This window comes from Eleutherodactylus coqui, chromosome 1 (genome assembly GCF_035609145.1).
Source record: "Eleutherodactylus coqui strain aEleCoq1 chromosome 1, aEleCoq1.hap1, whole genome shotgun sequence".
Classification (NCBI taxonomy): Eukaryota; Metazoa; Chordata; class Amphibia; order Anura; family Eleutherodactylidae; genus Eleutherodactylus; species Eleutherodactylus coqui.
In genome coordinates, this window is record NC_089837.1 from 437,768,397 (window position 1) to 437,783,739 (window position 15,343).

A 15,343-nucleotide genomic window follows, 5' to 3' on the forward strand; every position below is an offset into this window, starting at 1 on the left:
TATTGGAAAAACTTTTGTTTTTTTTAAAGTGAAAGATTGGCACATTTACACCCAACGAATTTTGAGTGATAAACGTTGTGTCTAAATGGGCCTTAACATGTAGCCATTCAAAAACAAGCTCTTAGATATTAATGTAATTTACAAACCTTGATATTGGGCCATATCCTTTGACCAAAGGGATTCCGTACCATAATGAGTTTCATCATAGAGGAATTTGACTTCACTGGCTCCAGCATCTTCTGCATTTTGAATCAACTCCTAGATTGGACAGTTATAAAATTAGTTTAACCCCTTAGTGACCAAGCTTGTTTGCACCTTAATGACCAGGCTAAATCTTGGAAATCTGACATGTGTCAATTTAACATGGAATAACTCCGTAAAGGTTTTGCATATCCAAGTGATTGTGACTAGAGATGAGCGAGTATACTCGGTAAAGGCAATTGCTCGAGCGAGAAATGCCTTTATCGAGTACCTGCCCGCTCGAGACTGAAGGTTCAGGTGCCGGCGCGGGGGAGCGGTAAGTAGCGGCTGTCAGCAGGAGGGAGTGGGGGGGAGAGAGGGAGAGAGAGATCTCCCCTCCGTTCTTCCCCGCTCTCCCCCGCAGCTCCCTGCCCGTTGCCGGCACCCGAACCTTCAGTCTCGAGCGGGCAGGTATTCGCTAAAGGCAATGCTCGCTCGAGCAATTGCCTTTAGCGAGTATACTCGCTCATCTCTAATTCTGACATTGTTTTTTTCGCCACATGTTGTACTTCATTTAGGTGGTGAAAATAGACCGTTAGAATTTGTGTATATTTATTAAAAGTGCCAATATTGGGAAAATTTTGAAAAAAATCATCACTTTTTCTCATTTCCAACTGCAATATCTCACATATGTGCAAACATAATATAGAAATTTTTGCTCAGATATATATTTCCATCTGTTTACTTTATTCTGGGAGCATATTGGAAAAACTTTTGTTTTTTTAAAACCATTTAGGAGACGTACAAATTTAACATTAAATATTATCATTTTGAGGAACACTTTGTTTTCCTACACCAAGCCAAGATTGCAAAGGCTTATTGGTGTCAAAATGATAGATACCCCAATAAATGACCCCATTTAAAAACTACACCCCTTAGTGTATTCACTGAGGGTGTCAGGAGTATTTTGACTCCTCAGTTTCTTTTCAGGAATTATTGCAATTTAGATGAGAAAAATAAAATTTCATATTTTTGCAAAAATGTAATTTTAAACACAGGATTTTTTCTATACTGCACATAAAAATGAGGATTTACACCTCAAAATGCATACCACCATTTGTCCTGTGTTCAAAAATATACCCATTGTGGCCCTAATCTTCTGTCCGTATGTACAAAGGGGCCAAAAGCGAAAGGAGCAGCCGGTGGCTTTCAGAACAGACATTTTGCTTTAAGGCATTTTAGGTCCCATTGCACACTTGTAGAACCCTTGAGCGGCCAAAACGACAGAGGACCCCAATAAATGACCTCATTTAGGAAACTAGACCCCTTAACGCACTCATCTAAGGGGGTACTGCATATTTTGACACCACAGTTTTTGAATGAATCTAAGCAAAGCAGAAGTAAAAAATTACGATTGGATAATAGTGATCACGTGACCGAGGACCACTCACCACGGCCCCCGTGACATCTCCAAGCTCTCGGCTACCTTTAGTAGCCAGGAGCAAGGAGATTTTATATTTCCCTATGCCCTCCGCAGCTTCTGTGTTGGCATCCACCATTTTGGCGACGGGCGCATGCGCCAAAGCTAGGGAATCCAATAGATATGGATTCTGTCAGGGGACATTGCCGGTGGCCTTAGTTGAGTAATTTCACCTCCCATCATGGTTCGGATCCGTGAGGTGAAACTTTAGCTTTTTTTTACTTTTACGTGATCGTCGTTATCCATTGGATAACAGCAATCACGTGACCAAGAACCGTGTACTGTGGCCCCCCATGAAATCTCCAGGCTCTTGGCTACATTTAGTAGCCAGATGCGGAGAGATTTTAAATTACCCCGGCAATCTGCGTCTTTTGTGCCTGCATCCGCTATTTTGGCGATGGACGTGTGCGCAGAAGCCGGAGTAATGTCTGCGGATAAATCCGGGGCCTTAGGTATCTAATTTCATCTCCCCTCACAGATATGATCCATTAGGGGAGATAAAACAAACTTTTTTTCTTTTCTTTTTTTTTTTTTTACACTTTTTTCAACTTTTACATGATCGCTGTTATCCATTGGATCCATCCGGGAGCAGGGAGTTTTAAAATTTCCCGGGCCTACCGGCCCTCTGCACATGTGCGTGACGTAATGCCATCTGGCGCGAATGCGCAGACGCCAGCATCGCAGACGAAGGGGGGGTAAGTATTCTCAGCTTCCCTTATGGATCCGTAAGGGGAGTTGAAACTTTAACTTTTATTTATTTTACATTGAGTTTTATGCGATCGCCGGTATCCCGTGGATACTGGCGATCGCGTGACCGGGTGTGGGGTCCTGCGGCCCGGGATGACAGCACCAGCATGTTGGCTACCACGGGTAACCGACAGCATGTAGCTGTCACGTCCAGTGGGTGCATGTTTTTACGTCCTCTGGGAAAATCCGCAGTTCAAGCAGTCCATAGAGAAACACGGGCATCCGCAGATTAATTAAAGCATGCGGACTTGCTTTGCGGATCTTTTGGTCTGGAAAACAAATCGCAGCATACTACATTTCAGTCCGGTTCCCGCCCAGACAGCTTCCTTTGAAATCAATGGAAGACGTCCGATCCGCAGCCCGTCCGCAATGTCAGTTGCATTCCCGTATTCCGCGGGAAAGCAGAGGCTGGACAGATATTTGTTAGGATGATTTAGTGAATCCTGCGCTGAGCAGAGGGTTGGACCCGATGACCCTGGAGGTCCCTTACAATGCTTTGATTCTTATGAAAGGTTGCCCACTTTTTAACAAATCACTATGAAATTTTGTATCTACAGCATAAAAAAAACATCCATTTACCTTTAGGATCTGCCCTCCTTCTGGGTATCTCCTTAATATGTCCTTGAGAAAGTCAACAAGTGGTGGGGTACTCTGTCCAAATTTGCCTATCAAATAAAGTAACGTATTACAGTGTATTTTAAAGGGAATATATCATAAGAAAATGAGCTCTTGTATAAATCAAGCTTTTAAATTGAACATATTTTTTAAGAATCGTACTGTAATTTTTTTTAAATTGTCAATCTCCCAATCTAGATTTGAATAGATATCCTAAAATCCTGCATTTTTCACAGTTACCACTAAAGGCCCATTTACACTGAAAGATGATTGCTCAAAAATCACTCAAACGACAGTTTGAGTGACAGTTTTAAGCAATCATCTTTGCATAAGTCTTAAGTAGCTAATTAGCTACTTACAGAGTTAAATGCAGGCGGAGCCGGACACGGCTGATAGCTCCGAAAACAGCAGCTGCTTTGTAAATGCAAACAGCTGCTTTGTTCTCAGAGCTGTCAGCTGGTATCCCGCTAAACTGATAGCGCAGAGAACAGCAGGAGCGCTGACAGCTGCTTTGTTCTTGGAGCTATCGCTGAGAGCTCCATGTGGGATCCCAGCAGAAAGAATACTATCAGCTGGTATCCCACAGAGAACTCAACATGTGGCACTGATAAGGCTTATCGCTGATTTTTAACTTGCTAAAAATCAGCAATGAACGAATCGTGCACAAAAAATGCACGCTGGCTGCAAGTTTAGCGAATTTTGTGTCTAAATGGGCCTTAAGCCTATTAACAGTCTGACACTTCCTGTTCTGTAGAGAAAACTTTCCAGCAGTCATTTCATTAGCACCACAGGCAAGATTACAATGAAAGATGACAGGTATATATAGATAACACAAATCCTCCATTCACAAGAGAAGATGGTCACAGCTCACATCCTCCCCCTCATTGCACTATGATCTCTGCACAGGCCACAACAAATGCTCACAACACTCTCCCATAGAAGCCAGTGGGTCCATTTCTAACCAGTGTCTATGGCCCATGAAAATGCTGTAAAGTATATCTCTAAATGCTGTTAAAGGGGTTGTCCCGCGCCGAAACGGGTTTTTTTTTTTTTCAACCCCCCCCCCCCCCGTTCGGCGCGAGACAACCCCGATGCAGGGACCTAAGGAAAGCTTACCGGAGCGCTTACCTTAATCCCCGCGCTCCGGTGACTTCAATACTTACCGGTGAAGATGGCCGCCGGGATCCTCTACCTTCGTGGACCGCAGCTCTTCTGTGCGGTCCATTGCCGATTCCAGCCTCCTGATTGGCTGGAATCGGCACGTGACGGGGCGGAGCTACACGGAGCTACACGGAGCCCCATAGAGAACAGGAGAAGACCTGGACTGCGCAAGCGCGGCTAATTTGGCCATCGGAGGCCGAAAATTAGTCGGCACCATGGAGACGAGGACGCTAGCAACGGAGCAGGTAAGTATAAAACTTTTTATAACTTCTGTATGGCTCATAATTAATGCACAATGTACATTACAAAGTGCATTATTATGGCCATACAGAAGTGTATAGACCCACTTGCTGCCGCGGGACAACCCCTTTAACGGTAGCTCAGGCAAGATGGCTGCCTGCCCCCATAGTCATGTACAGACAATGTGTCTGTTTTAAAATAGTGAAAAATATAGGTGATACATTCCCTTTAAATAATTCATTATGGTTTTTTTAGAGACCCTGAGGACCAGAAGAAATCAATAAAATACTATACACTTTAGGGCCCAGTCAAACAAATCCAATAATAGATCTTTCATACAAGAAGATCTTTCATAGTTATGCACTAAACTCCTACAACTGGCCAACTTATTTGCTTCTCTTCGCTGAAGTTCTTTAATGCAACACAAAGTAAAAAGAACAATTACCTCCTCCTTTTAGTCCCTTTGATTGGAGATTTAAAAATATATTGGTTTTCTCAGAGGTTAGGTCTTCAATCTTGGTCCTGTCACTTAACTATGAAAAAAAAAATCAATAAGTATAGGTAACCAATAGAATACAATACAACGCTACGACACACACTATTCTAAATAAAGATTGACTTAACGTGAATCAAGTGAATGTTTGTATGCTCAAGTCCTATCAGTATATTCCTTAAAAAGAATCTGTCACCTACTTTTTGCCCTATAAACTAAGCTTATGGGCCTAAATTAGGTGACCCGCTGAGTCCGGGGATGCATTATACTTACCTCCTCCATCATTCCCGCAGTGTGAGTGCTGAAAGCCACCATTCAATGCATTGAGTGCTGCTGATAGGTAGTCCACCTATTAAAAAATGAGAACTGGTGGACTACTTAGCGCATTGGATTGAGTGGTGGCTTTCAGCACTCACATTGGGGGAGCAACGAGGGAGGTAAGTATAACACTTATAGGTCATCTACTTGCAGCCCAGAAGCTTAGCTTATGAGGTTAAAAGCAGGTGACAGATTCCCTTTTTTTTGGGACTAGGACACTGATGCTATTAACAGAGTAAGTCATTCATTTCAGATCAGTGGAGCTCTACCAATCCTGGGATGCCGACCAATCAGTTATTTGAAAAAGTCCATAGCGCTCATTGCATATCAAGTACAGCACCATACATTTCATATCAGCTGTGCCTGGTGTAGCAGCTCAATCCCAATGAATGTGACTAAGCTTGCACAGAGACCTCTTGATGAATAAACGTGACGTCATTGGCCAGAGAAGAAGCAGTGATGCTGAGCCAAGCACCCTGGCCTCTTAAAACAGCTGAATGCCGCGGGTTCTGAGGGATGAATCTCCACTGATCTGATATTGATGACTTAGGGTTCCTTCACACAAAGGTATGGCTACAGCGCATTATGCAAGCAGGTTTTGCATGCATAACATGCTGTGCCAATCTGCCATAGGCTCCCATGCTGCCGATCACACATATTGTGTGAAATACACTCGCAATAAAGACTGCAGCATGTTATCCCTTGGCATGTATTAAGTGTGCATACACGCCAAGATAGTACATGGCAATCGGCAGCACACGCAATGTCATTGACTCTCTCATGTGGGTGGCACACAGCAAATTACGCTCAGGTGAAGCTGCTTATCCTGAGGATAGACCATCAATATTTTAGTCCCAGATAATTCTTTCATGTTGGTACTTACTAGAGGTGAGCGAGTATACTCGCTAAGGGCAATTGCTCGAGCGAGCATTTCCCTTAGCGAGTACCTGCCCGCTCGGGAGCAAAGATTCCGCTGCTGGCGGCGGGCAGGGAGCAGCGGGGGAGAGTGGGCAGGAACGGAGGGGAGATCTCTCTCTCCCCCTGCTCACCCCTGCTGATTGTCGCAACTCACCTGTTACCCGCGCCGGCAGCCGAACCTTCTCTGCCGAGCCGGGAGATACTCGCTAAGGACAATGCTCGATTGAGCAATTGTCCTTAGCAAGTATGCTCGCTCACCTCTAGTATTTACACATTCTGCTGCAACAACCTCAAATACGTAACAATAACCTTCCACTAAACATATTGCACAAATAGTCCAAAAAAAGTCATTTTAACACTGGAGTAGTTGGCACCTAAACATATAATCTCATAGGTGTCTCGGGGCTGTAGGAAGGGACAGGAGATACTGGGATGATAGAATTTTGTTGACCCTGCATTCTTCTTTGTACACATCATTGTGTCCCTACTTAACACTGAAAGTGAGGAAGATACTATAGGAGAAAAAGCAAAAATAGAGAGACAGGTTTCACTCTACATTTCCCTAGCACAGCCTATATAATATACTAGCTTATAACCTAGTGTTGCCCAGATATACATCTATATAAATATTTTCTAATGCGATTTCTTACTTAGAAATATTCATTGTTGTCTTTGGTCCAATTAGAGATGTATAGAAAACATTTTTTTAAATAATGTATTTATTTTTAACACTTCCGTTTTGTAATATATTTTTTTAATCTACTTAATCATTTTCCATTTTTCTTGAATGTATAATTGTCCATGGGAATAGCATGCAGACTGCAAGCACTTATTTTTCTGGGCCACTGTGCTTTATTGATGGTGACAGACAATGCCGCCCAGGCAGGCATGTCCATTGTAAAACTTGTTTGTAAACAACATTTTTGTTTTTCCCAACTGGAACATAGATAAAAGAAATTATTTGGGGAGGTTACTCTTCTCTTGCGCATAGCTGTCCATGGGAAAAACATGGTGATTCCAAGTTAATATAATAACACTTGATTGACTGGCCTGTGTCTGTTGATAGTGATACCGAATTCCTGCCACACCAGGAATTGCAATCGCTTAAAACTTAAAGGCAAATTATTTGGAATCAGTGGAACGCAAGGAACAAAGTACATGGTCTCTCTTTCCCTTTACAGTCAACTATGTGGCTTGAATGATGCTGCACAACATTCTTTTGACAAAGTCTCAAAAGTCCTTGTGAGGATCATATTGAAAACCTTCCAGCAATAAAATTGGAATGTCTTGTCATCTTTGATGCACTGGTTTTTCCCTTCTCTTTTTTCATTCAAGCCTGATGCTCTAGTGGGGTTTCTGCAGCCCTTCATGTCATGGCTTCTTCTTTCTTTTTTTGAATTCAGACCTGCTGCTGTTCTGAGGTCTCTGTGGCCCTTGATGTCCTGGCTCCTTCTCTCGCTTTTTCAATTTGGGCTTCATGCTGTTGCAGTGTCTCTGCAGCCCTTGACGTCCTGGCTCTTTCCAGCTCATTCTTTAGTCGTTGGTCACATTGTTCACTTGTCTCACTCGCTCACAGTAATTTTCCTTTTTTTTTTTTTGCTTTCGGATGGAAACCTAGGTATTCCGGATCCACCACACATCTAAATTATTTACCACACTGAATCACAAACATCTTATTTTTACCACAGATTATACAATAGGCTTCATTTTGTAAAAAATGTTTGTTACACATAGCAAGCAATGTGCCTTCCTCAAGCTGCTCTAGTAAAATGAAAGCTGTGCTGTGATTGGTTGCTATGACCAAAAAACTGTTGAAACCTGCCTTCCCAATATTTTACGTTGGTCATAAAGAGTATGTGTACCAAGTTGGGTTGAGATCCATAAAGCCATGTAGGAGCCTATGAAGAACAAATTAACACATTTTCACTATATATATATAGGAGGGGGTGCTGATAAGTCTTTAGCTTTGAGTTCTTTTTTTGTTTCTATGGTAACGAATGTTACATCACATGAAAGCCTTATGTGTCTAATATATGTTTTGAAAATTTTGTGTTTGTAGCTTATAGCAACAGTGATCTAGGCACGCGGGAAAACAAAATGGCGGAGTTTAAGGCAATTTTCACAGCAAATGAGAGCACAGGAGTGATAAAATTGTTGTTTCTGCAAGGAAAGTCAGCAAAGGATATCCATAGGGCCACTTCTGCACCAATGCTGAGAAACGTCCTGGACGACCAAGAGAGGTTGTTGTTCCAGAGATCGTCGATGCTCTGCACAACCTCATACTGGAGAATCGACCAATTTCAGCTAAAGGAATAGCAGACATCATGGGGAGTTCTCGTGAACGTGTTTGTGTCATTCATGAACATTTGAACATGAAGAAGCTATCTGCAAAGTGGGTCCCCAAATGTTTGACAACAGATCAGAAAAGCATGCAAGTGAAAACTTCCCGGTCCATTTTTCAGCGTTTCCGAACTGATAAGAACCTCCTGGATTGACTGGTCACTATGGATGAGACATGGATTTATTTGTATGACCCTGAAACCAAGGAGCAGTCAAAGGAGTGGAGGCACAGTGGCTCTCCTCCCCCAAAGAAGTTCAGGGTGCAAAAATCAGCCACTAAGGTGGTTACGTCTGTGTTCTGGGATAAGGAGGGCATGCTACTAGTGGACTACCTTCAAAATGGTTCCACCATCAATGCAAGGTATTACATTGAACTTTTGGACCAATTGAAAACAGCTCTGAAGGCCAAAAGGCGCTGCAAGCTGTCCAAAGGAATCTTGTTCCTGCAAGACAACACCTCCGCTCACACTGCACAAGCGACCATGGCAAAACTGGTGGAGCTAGGCTTCTAGCTGGTTGACCACCCACCTTATTCACCAGATCTAGCTCCCTCCGACTATCATCTGTTTCCAAACCTGAAGAAACACCTCAAGGGTACCAAATTTCACACCATTTCTGATGCCATGGCTGCTACGGATGACTGGTTTGAGGCACAACCGAAATCCTTCTTTCTGCAAGGCTTACAGAACTTGGAATACCGATGTAAGAAGTGTGTTGACATCAGTGGAGAGTATGTGGAATAAATGGAAAGTTTCATCTTCTTATCTCATCTCTTTCTGGGTAAAGCCAAAGACTTATCAGCAGCCCCTTGTATTATAGGCGTAGTATTTCCACCATTAAATTAAAAGACAAAGACTCCCCAAGATTCTCCTTCTTGAGATAATCTATCATCTAATTCATTCTTTTAAGATTGATTTCAATGCAAATAGAAAAAAATAATAGTATGCAGCTTATTATATTACGCCAGAATAAGCGCGGTGAACAGCAACTATCGGATTACAGAGATCTAGAATTTCCTGTCATCAGATCTTAACCCAAGTACAATAAATTGAAGGGGAAGGACAAGGTTGTAAGGAAATACTGACACTACAACCAATAAAAACCCTTTCAGGATTATTATGAGTTAATTATGCCTCTATGGATATTCATCCAGCACAACCTGCTACTGTGAGCATTATTCAAATACAGAAAGTGTACATTGCTCATGTCTAAATCCAGGAAGACAAATATTGCTTATTATCAGGGATGAAGCAATTGTGCATAATTTCAAGGTCAAATTTGCCTATCTGTTCAGTTCAGGAGGGTATATACAATTTGCTGATCTGCCTACCAATTCACCCTGTCCCAGCCCTGATACTTACCTTACCAATTCTCTGCTGCTCATAAGCTGATGCTTTCATTGATCACCATTAGTTTCTGCTCTACCTGCTCCAGCAGTAATGTCTTGACACAACATGTGATCGCTATAGCCAATCAACTGCCACAGTGGTGACCTCAGTATTGTTGACATGACACCAATATAGCTAATGATTGGCTGCGGCTTGTTGAGACATCACCACCAAAGCAGGAAGAACAGAGACAGTCAGAGGAGCGGTGAAACTGAACAGAATTGTTAAGGTAAGTATTAATTCTTTTTCCTATTTTACGTGTTTTTTAAAAAATGTCATAATCCCTTTAATTCCTTGTGTTTCCAAACATGAACAATGATTTTAAAATTAACCTGTCATCACATTTAAGCTACGTTATGTGGCTCAAACGTGAGGAAACTCCCAGGGAAAGGGGTTTGATAGTCACTTGGGGTCCTATTTTTGTTATTTGAATAGCGCCAACTTATTCCGCAGCGCTTTCAAGTAATTTATTACCCCCCCCCCCCATCAAGCTAGGTATTCATTTTACCGACCTCGGAAGGATGGAAGGCTGAGTCGACCTTGAGCCGGCTACCAAGCTGGGATTGAACTTGCAACCTTCAGGTGGTGAGCGAGAGCTTAGGACTGCATTTCTGCTACCTTAGCACTCTGTGCCACACAGGGCCCCCTATTCCTTTGATGTGTCCTAATAAAGCTGTCGCGCACACGGTGCGACTTTTTTCAGCCAGCCGGTGTGCGCACGTTCTTCTATTTATGGGAGATGTTTATAGGGCTCAAGTATGATGACAGGTTCTCTTTAAAGGAACTCTTTGGGTAAAACTGATACATTGTGAGGGCCTGAGGGGGCAGCATGATGCAAGAACTCAAACACCACCTAAGTCTGATTCCCTGTGTCATGCAATGCCCCCTCAACTCCTGCTCTAAGTAACACACAGAAACAATATCTGGACTATCTCTTTAATAGAATATAAAAGAGGATTCAACCAGAAAGATGTGAGAACATAGTTAAGGGCGAGTATATCTTGGCTTATCTAATTAGCTCCTATTGGTTCCAGATCCGTGTCTCCTCTTTGTGACCTCAGAAACACTGGACACCTGTTTCACATCACTGAGGAGCCACAGCACGGCTGTTCAAGTTGGATCATAATGTGGCATCTAGCCAAACTGTGTAATGTTATATTCCTGTTCATGAGCCTCCTTAAAAATCACAGGCACGTCTATGTAGTGAGATTACAGCACATCAGAGAAAATATCAGGATGTACACAGCAATTAATTACATTGATGAGAAATGGAGAGGTTTTGGTCGTCAAATTTATCATCAAAAGTTATCCACAAAAAACATGAAGTTCTGCAGTTTTCACTCTGGCAACTAGAGCAGTTACAATAGACTGATACTTCTTGTTCTCTATATTCGACTTCCCAACTTTGCTGTATAGACTGGGACAGAATGAGCAAAATCATCACATGATCAGTAGAGGAGGGATTTTATGATCGCTTTATAGTAACACTAATATTTAGGACTGTGTTCAGATCTGTGGGCACTGTTGGTGTCTGTAATTTAAAGGGGTTGTCTCGTGAAAGCAAGTGGGGTTAAGCACTTCTGTATGGCCATATTAATGCACTTTGTAATATACATCGTGCATTAAATATGAGCCATACAGAAGTTATTCACTTACCTGCTCCATTGCTGGCGTCCCCGTCTCCATGGCTCCGTCTAATTTCGGGGTCTTCTTGCTTTTTTAGACACGCTTGCGCAGAAGGGTCTTCTGCCTTCGGCTCGGTCTGGCACGAGCGGCGTTCTGGCTCCGCCCCCTTCTACGCGTCATCGCGTAGCTCCTCCCCCTCACGTGTGCCGATTCCAGCCAATCAGGAGGCTGGAATCGGCACACGTGATGGGGCGGAGCTACGCGATGACGCGTAGAAGGGGGCGGAGCCAGAACACCTCTGCTGCCGGACAGACCCGAAGCCAGAAGACCCTTCTGCGCAAGCGCATCTAATCGGGCGATTAGACGCTGAAGTTAGACGGAGCCATGGAGACGGGGACGCCAGCAACGGAGCAGGTAAGTGAATAACTTCTGTATGGCTCATATTTAATGCACGATGTATATTACAAAGTGCATTAATATGGCCATACAGAAGTGCTGAACCCCACTTGCTTTCGCGAGACAACCCCTTTAAAGGATTCATCACTGCGATCCATTTTGTTGTTCTGCTCCTATGACAGAGCAAAACCATGGATTTGACTGTGGCAGATGTAAACAGAGTCTAAGACATTACTTCATCTCTCCTGTCACTCTCTTGGTATTGTGGGATGGGGTTCTAGAATAAAACATAATTCATCTTGTACAGACGTAATTGATTAAACCAAAATACATGAGACGTTAATCACAAACTACTTGTTGGGTTATCACTATAATAAACATGAATTAAAAACGGTTCAAAAATCCCGATAATGCGGCGTAAGGTATTAAAAGGAATTTGAAAGGCGCTTTCTTTCTATGAAGGTTCCCCTTTTAAGGGCTTTTCTGGTTGTATGTAAATAAACCATTGTGCGATAAATTATGACATTTCTAATATAACTTTCATTCAAGATCTCCGAGTTTGAAAACCTTCAGTAGCCATGTTCTCTAGTCTAAGTTTGCACTATTAGACAGTATTAGTAAATCTGCCCAAGTATTTATTAGAAACTTTCATAACCATTGACTGCACTCTGTTTAAATAGTAACAGGCTTTTCAAATCACTTTAATTAATATGATAGCCTTCTGTGCTGAAAATCACTTTAGTGCACTGGCCACTAATAGATTTTCTTCCTCTTAATCTGCTGCCCACTACCTCAAGTGAAATCTGTCTACTAACAGAGTTACAAAGACGGATAACAAAAAGAGATGGAGGATGATGGCTCATTCTGTCCATAGAAGTCTATGAAGAAGAGGTGAGAAGAGGATAGAAGTAGAGACCCTCTCAGATGTGCTGCTAGAGCTAATATTGAGTTATTTATCACTGTGTGTATTTATTCACATATGTGTGTGTTACAGAGAGTGAGCAGGGTCTATAGTCTGCTCTGTGCGCACTGTATAAAACACAGCATAATAACGTCTCCACCTGCCAGCTCAGAGAGAATTGAGAATTACCGGCACAGCTTGCAGAGAGGAAAACGGGTGGTAGGTGCAGGATACAAGTCATATAATGGTCAGAAGTAGTGGTATTCCTCATATACTCATACATGGCAGCTTATTCTGAAAAGTTAGGAACACTTTAAGCTTTATTGACATAATATCAGAGAACGCCTTTACGATAGTATTAAACTATGATCTGGCATTCATAATATAGAGCATTTACATGTACAGTACTTCAAAAGGTTCTGTCTCTTTTAGAACGTGATCTTCTTTCTTTACGGTTGTCAAAAAGCGTGAGTTTAAATAGTCACATGCAATGTAACATATTTACCAAAATAATACAAGCTGGGACACAATTATCAAATTGAATGAGCCGAAAAAAGCGCTTTAGAAAATAGTGCAAGTCACATATAGTATATTATGTAAGACATCCAAAATAATAAAAAAGAAGCAACTTGGCAAATAGTCTTAAAGGTAACTTAACACATAAAACATGCAATCCGACCTGTTGGCAGCATGTTATAGAGCAGGAAGAGCTGAACTGATTGATATATAGTTTTGTAGGAAATGATTCACTATAACTTGTCATTTAGTCACAATAAATCAGGGTTATTCTGAGCTTAGGAGTCCAGTGGGCGGTCCTATTGAGTGATTGACAGCTCAGAGTTGTTGTGCATACACGGTCAATCAATGAGTAGGACGATGCACTGGACTCTGAAGCACAGAATGAGCAGGAATTAAAAGGAGAAAAATATAGGTTTAAACTAAGTCTTTTCCCACAAAACTAGACATCAATCTGCTCAGCTCCTCCTGCTCTATAATATGCTGCTGCTTGTAGATCAGACTGCATGGTCAATGTGAAGGGTTCACATCAATTAAAATCTCGTACGGTTTCCCCAGAAAAAGTAGACATGTGATAGAGATGCATAATGTTCTCTGTGTTGTAAGTCATACGCATCACAGGTCAACAAAGAAGGTAATATCTTAGAACAATGCTCCAATTCATACTTGCAATGATATTAATACATCCCCAGACCATTTGATTTTTAAATAGAACAGGCTGCAAAAACTAACAGGACGTTTTTGTGTGTTTAAAGTATTATTTTGGGCTAATACCAGAATATGTATTAGCATGGTATGTCTGTAATATAACTTTTTCTACATCCAAAGTGTGGTACCAGGAAATACGCACAGTATGGCATCAAAGATAAGACCACCTTTCATGATTGCCTCTCAAAATAGCCAGCAGATAGCATTTTTTTGATAGCATCTGTTTAGTGGCTCGACACTGAAGTCCTTGATAGTCAATAATTTGGTGTTTAAATCACTGATTTTCACTGGTTTCATCCATTAGTGACTTCCCATGCATGTCACTTTCTTCCAATGCATGCATCATTTTACAGTGCAGCATTGGAATCCCAACATGGGATTTCCATGCTGGAAATGCAACGTGTGACAGGCAGAAAGAGGCCTGCACTCTCTGAGCGGTTTCTAAGAAGTGGTTGTAGAGCCGTGTAATCTAGCGCACTATCGAAGGTATACAACAGGATCTGGATGACTAGTGGAATTAGGTGATCATGACACCAATGCCCGAGTTCAAAAGCTTTTTGTAGTGAAATAAGACTAACACACATATATAGGTAAACAACAGGCACACCATTTACTTTCAGGCATGTGGCTATCTGCATTAATATTATGCACCAGAAATTGCATATACAACTTGCATATACAGCAATTAACACTTTATACACGGATAAACAAACTTTAAGGAGGCACCTGAGATAAGGAAAGACTGGTTATGGAGAGACTGATTAGGAAATAACCTCTGTAATCTAACTAACAGTTTTTGCCAAGCTAAAACACTAGCTTCTCCAGGAGCTCAGCTATCAGACTTCATCTGGGCTCCTGCACTAACAGCCAGAATCACAGCTAGCTCCAATCCTGGCTATTTAACCGTTTAGTTGCCATGGTCAGTGTAAACACACCATCAAAGAAGCTAACAGAGGAAGAGGTCTCACTGTGGCCCCCATCGGGTCCTTGTAGTGCGATTGCAGGGTCCTGATGGGATGTTATGGCACCTTGAGGCTGAACAATGGCCTCCAGGTTAGCCATTTATGGTTGCCTATTAGGCCCTGTTAGAAGTAGGGTCTAATAAGCATGAAGACAATATGGCAATACTGAAGAATTCCTGTAAATTATACTATCAAAGCATAGAGAGTTCAAAACCCATGATGTGACAGAAGTAAAAAGTATTATGAAATGTAATAAAAATGGAAAAAGATATTAAAAAATTAAAATAAAAAAACTTAAATTCCTCCCCTTTCACTCTCTTAGGCCCCCTGCACACGAGCGGAAATTCCGTGGCG

The 15,343-nt window shown here is 42.0% G+C and overlaps 1 protein-coding gene across 1 annotated transcript in view; it reads right to left on the reverse strand.

The window, feature by feature from the left end:
* SACS (sacsin molecular chaperone) overlaps positions 1-15,343 on the reverse strand; it is a 68,625-nt gene that overhangs the window by 37,795 nt on the left and 15,487 nt on the right. The window contains exons 3-5 of the mRNA XM_066582247.1: positions 4,869-4,956; positions 2,987-3,072; positions 147-258 (exon numbers count right to left, since the gene is read on the reverse strand). Of these exons, the coding sequence (XP_066438344.1) occupies positions 147-258; positions 2,987-3,072; positions 4,869-4,956 (286 nt within the window). The remainder of the gene's footprint in view (positions 1-146; positions 259-2,986; positions 3,073-4,868; positions 4,957-15,343) is intronic.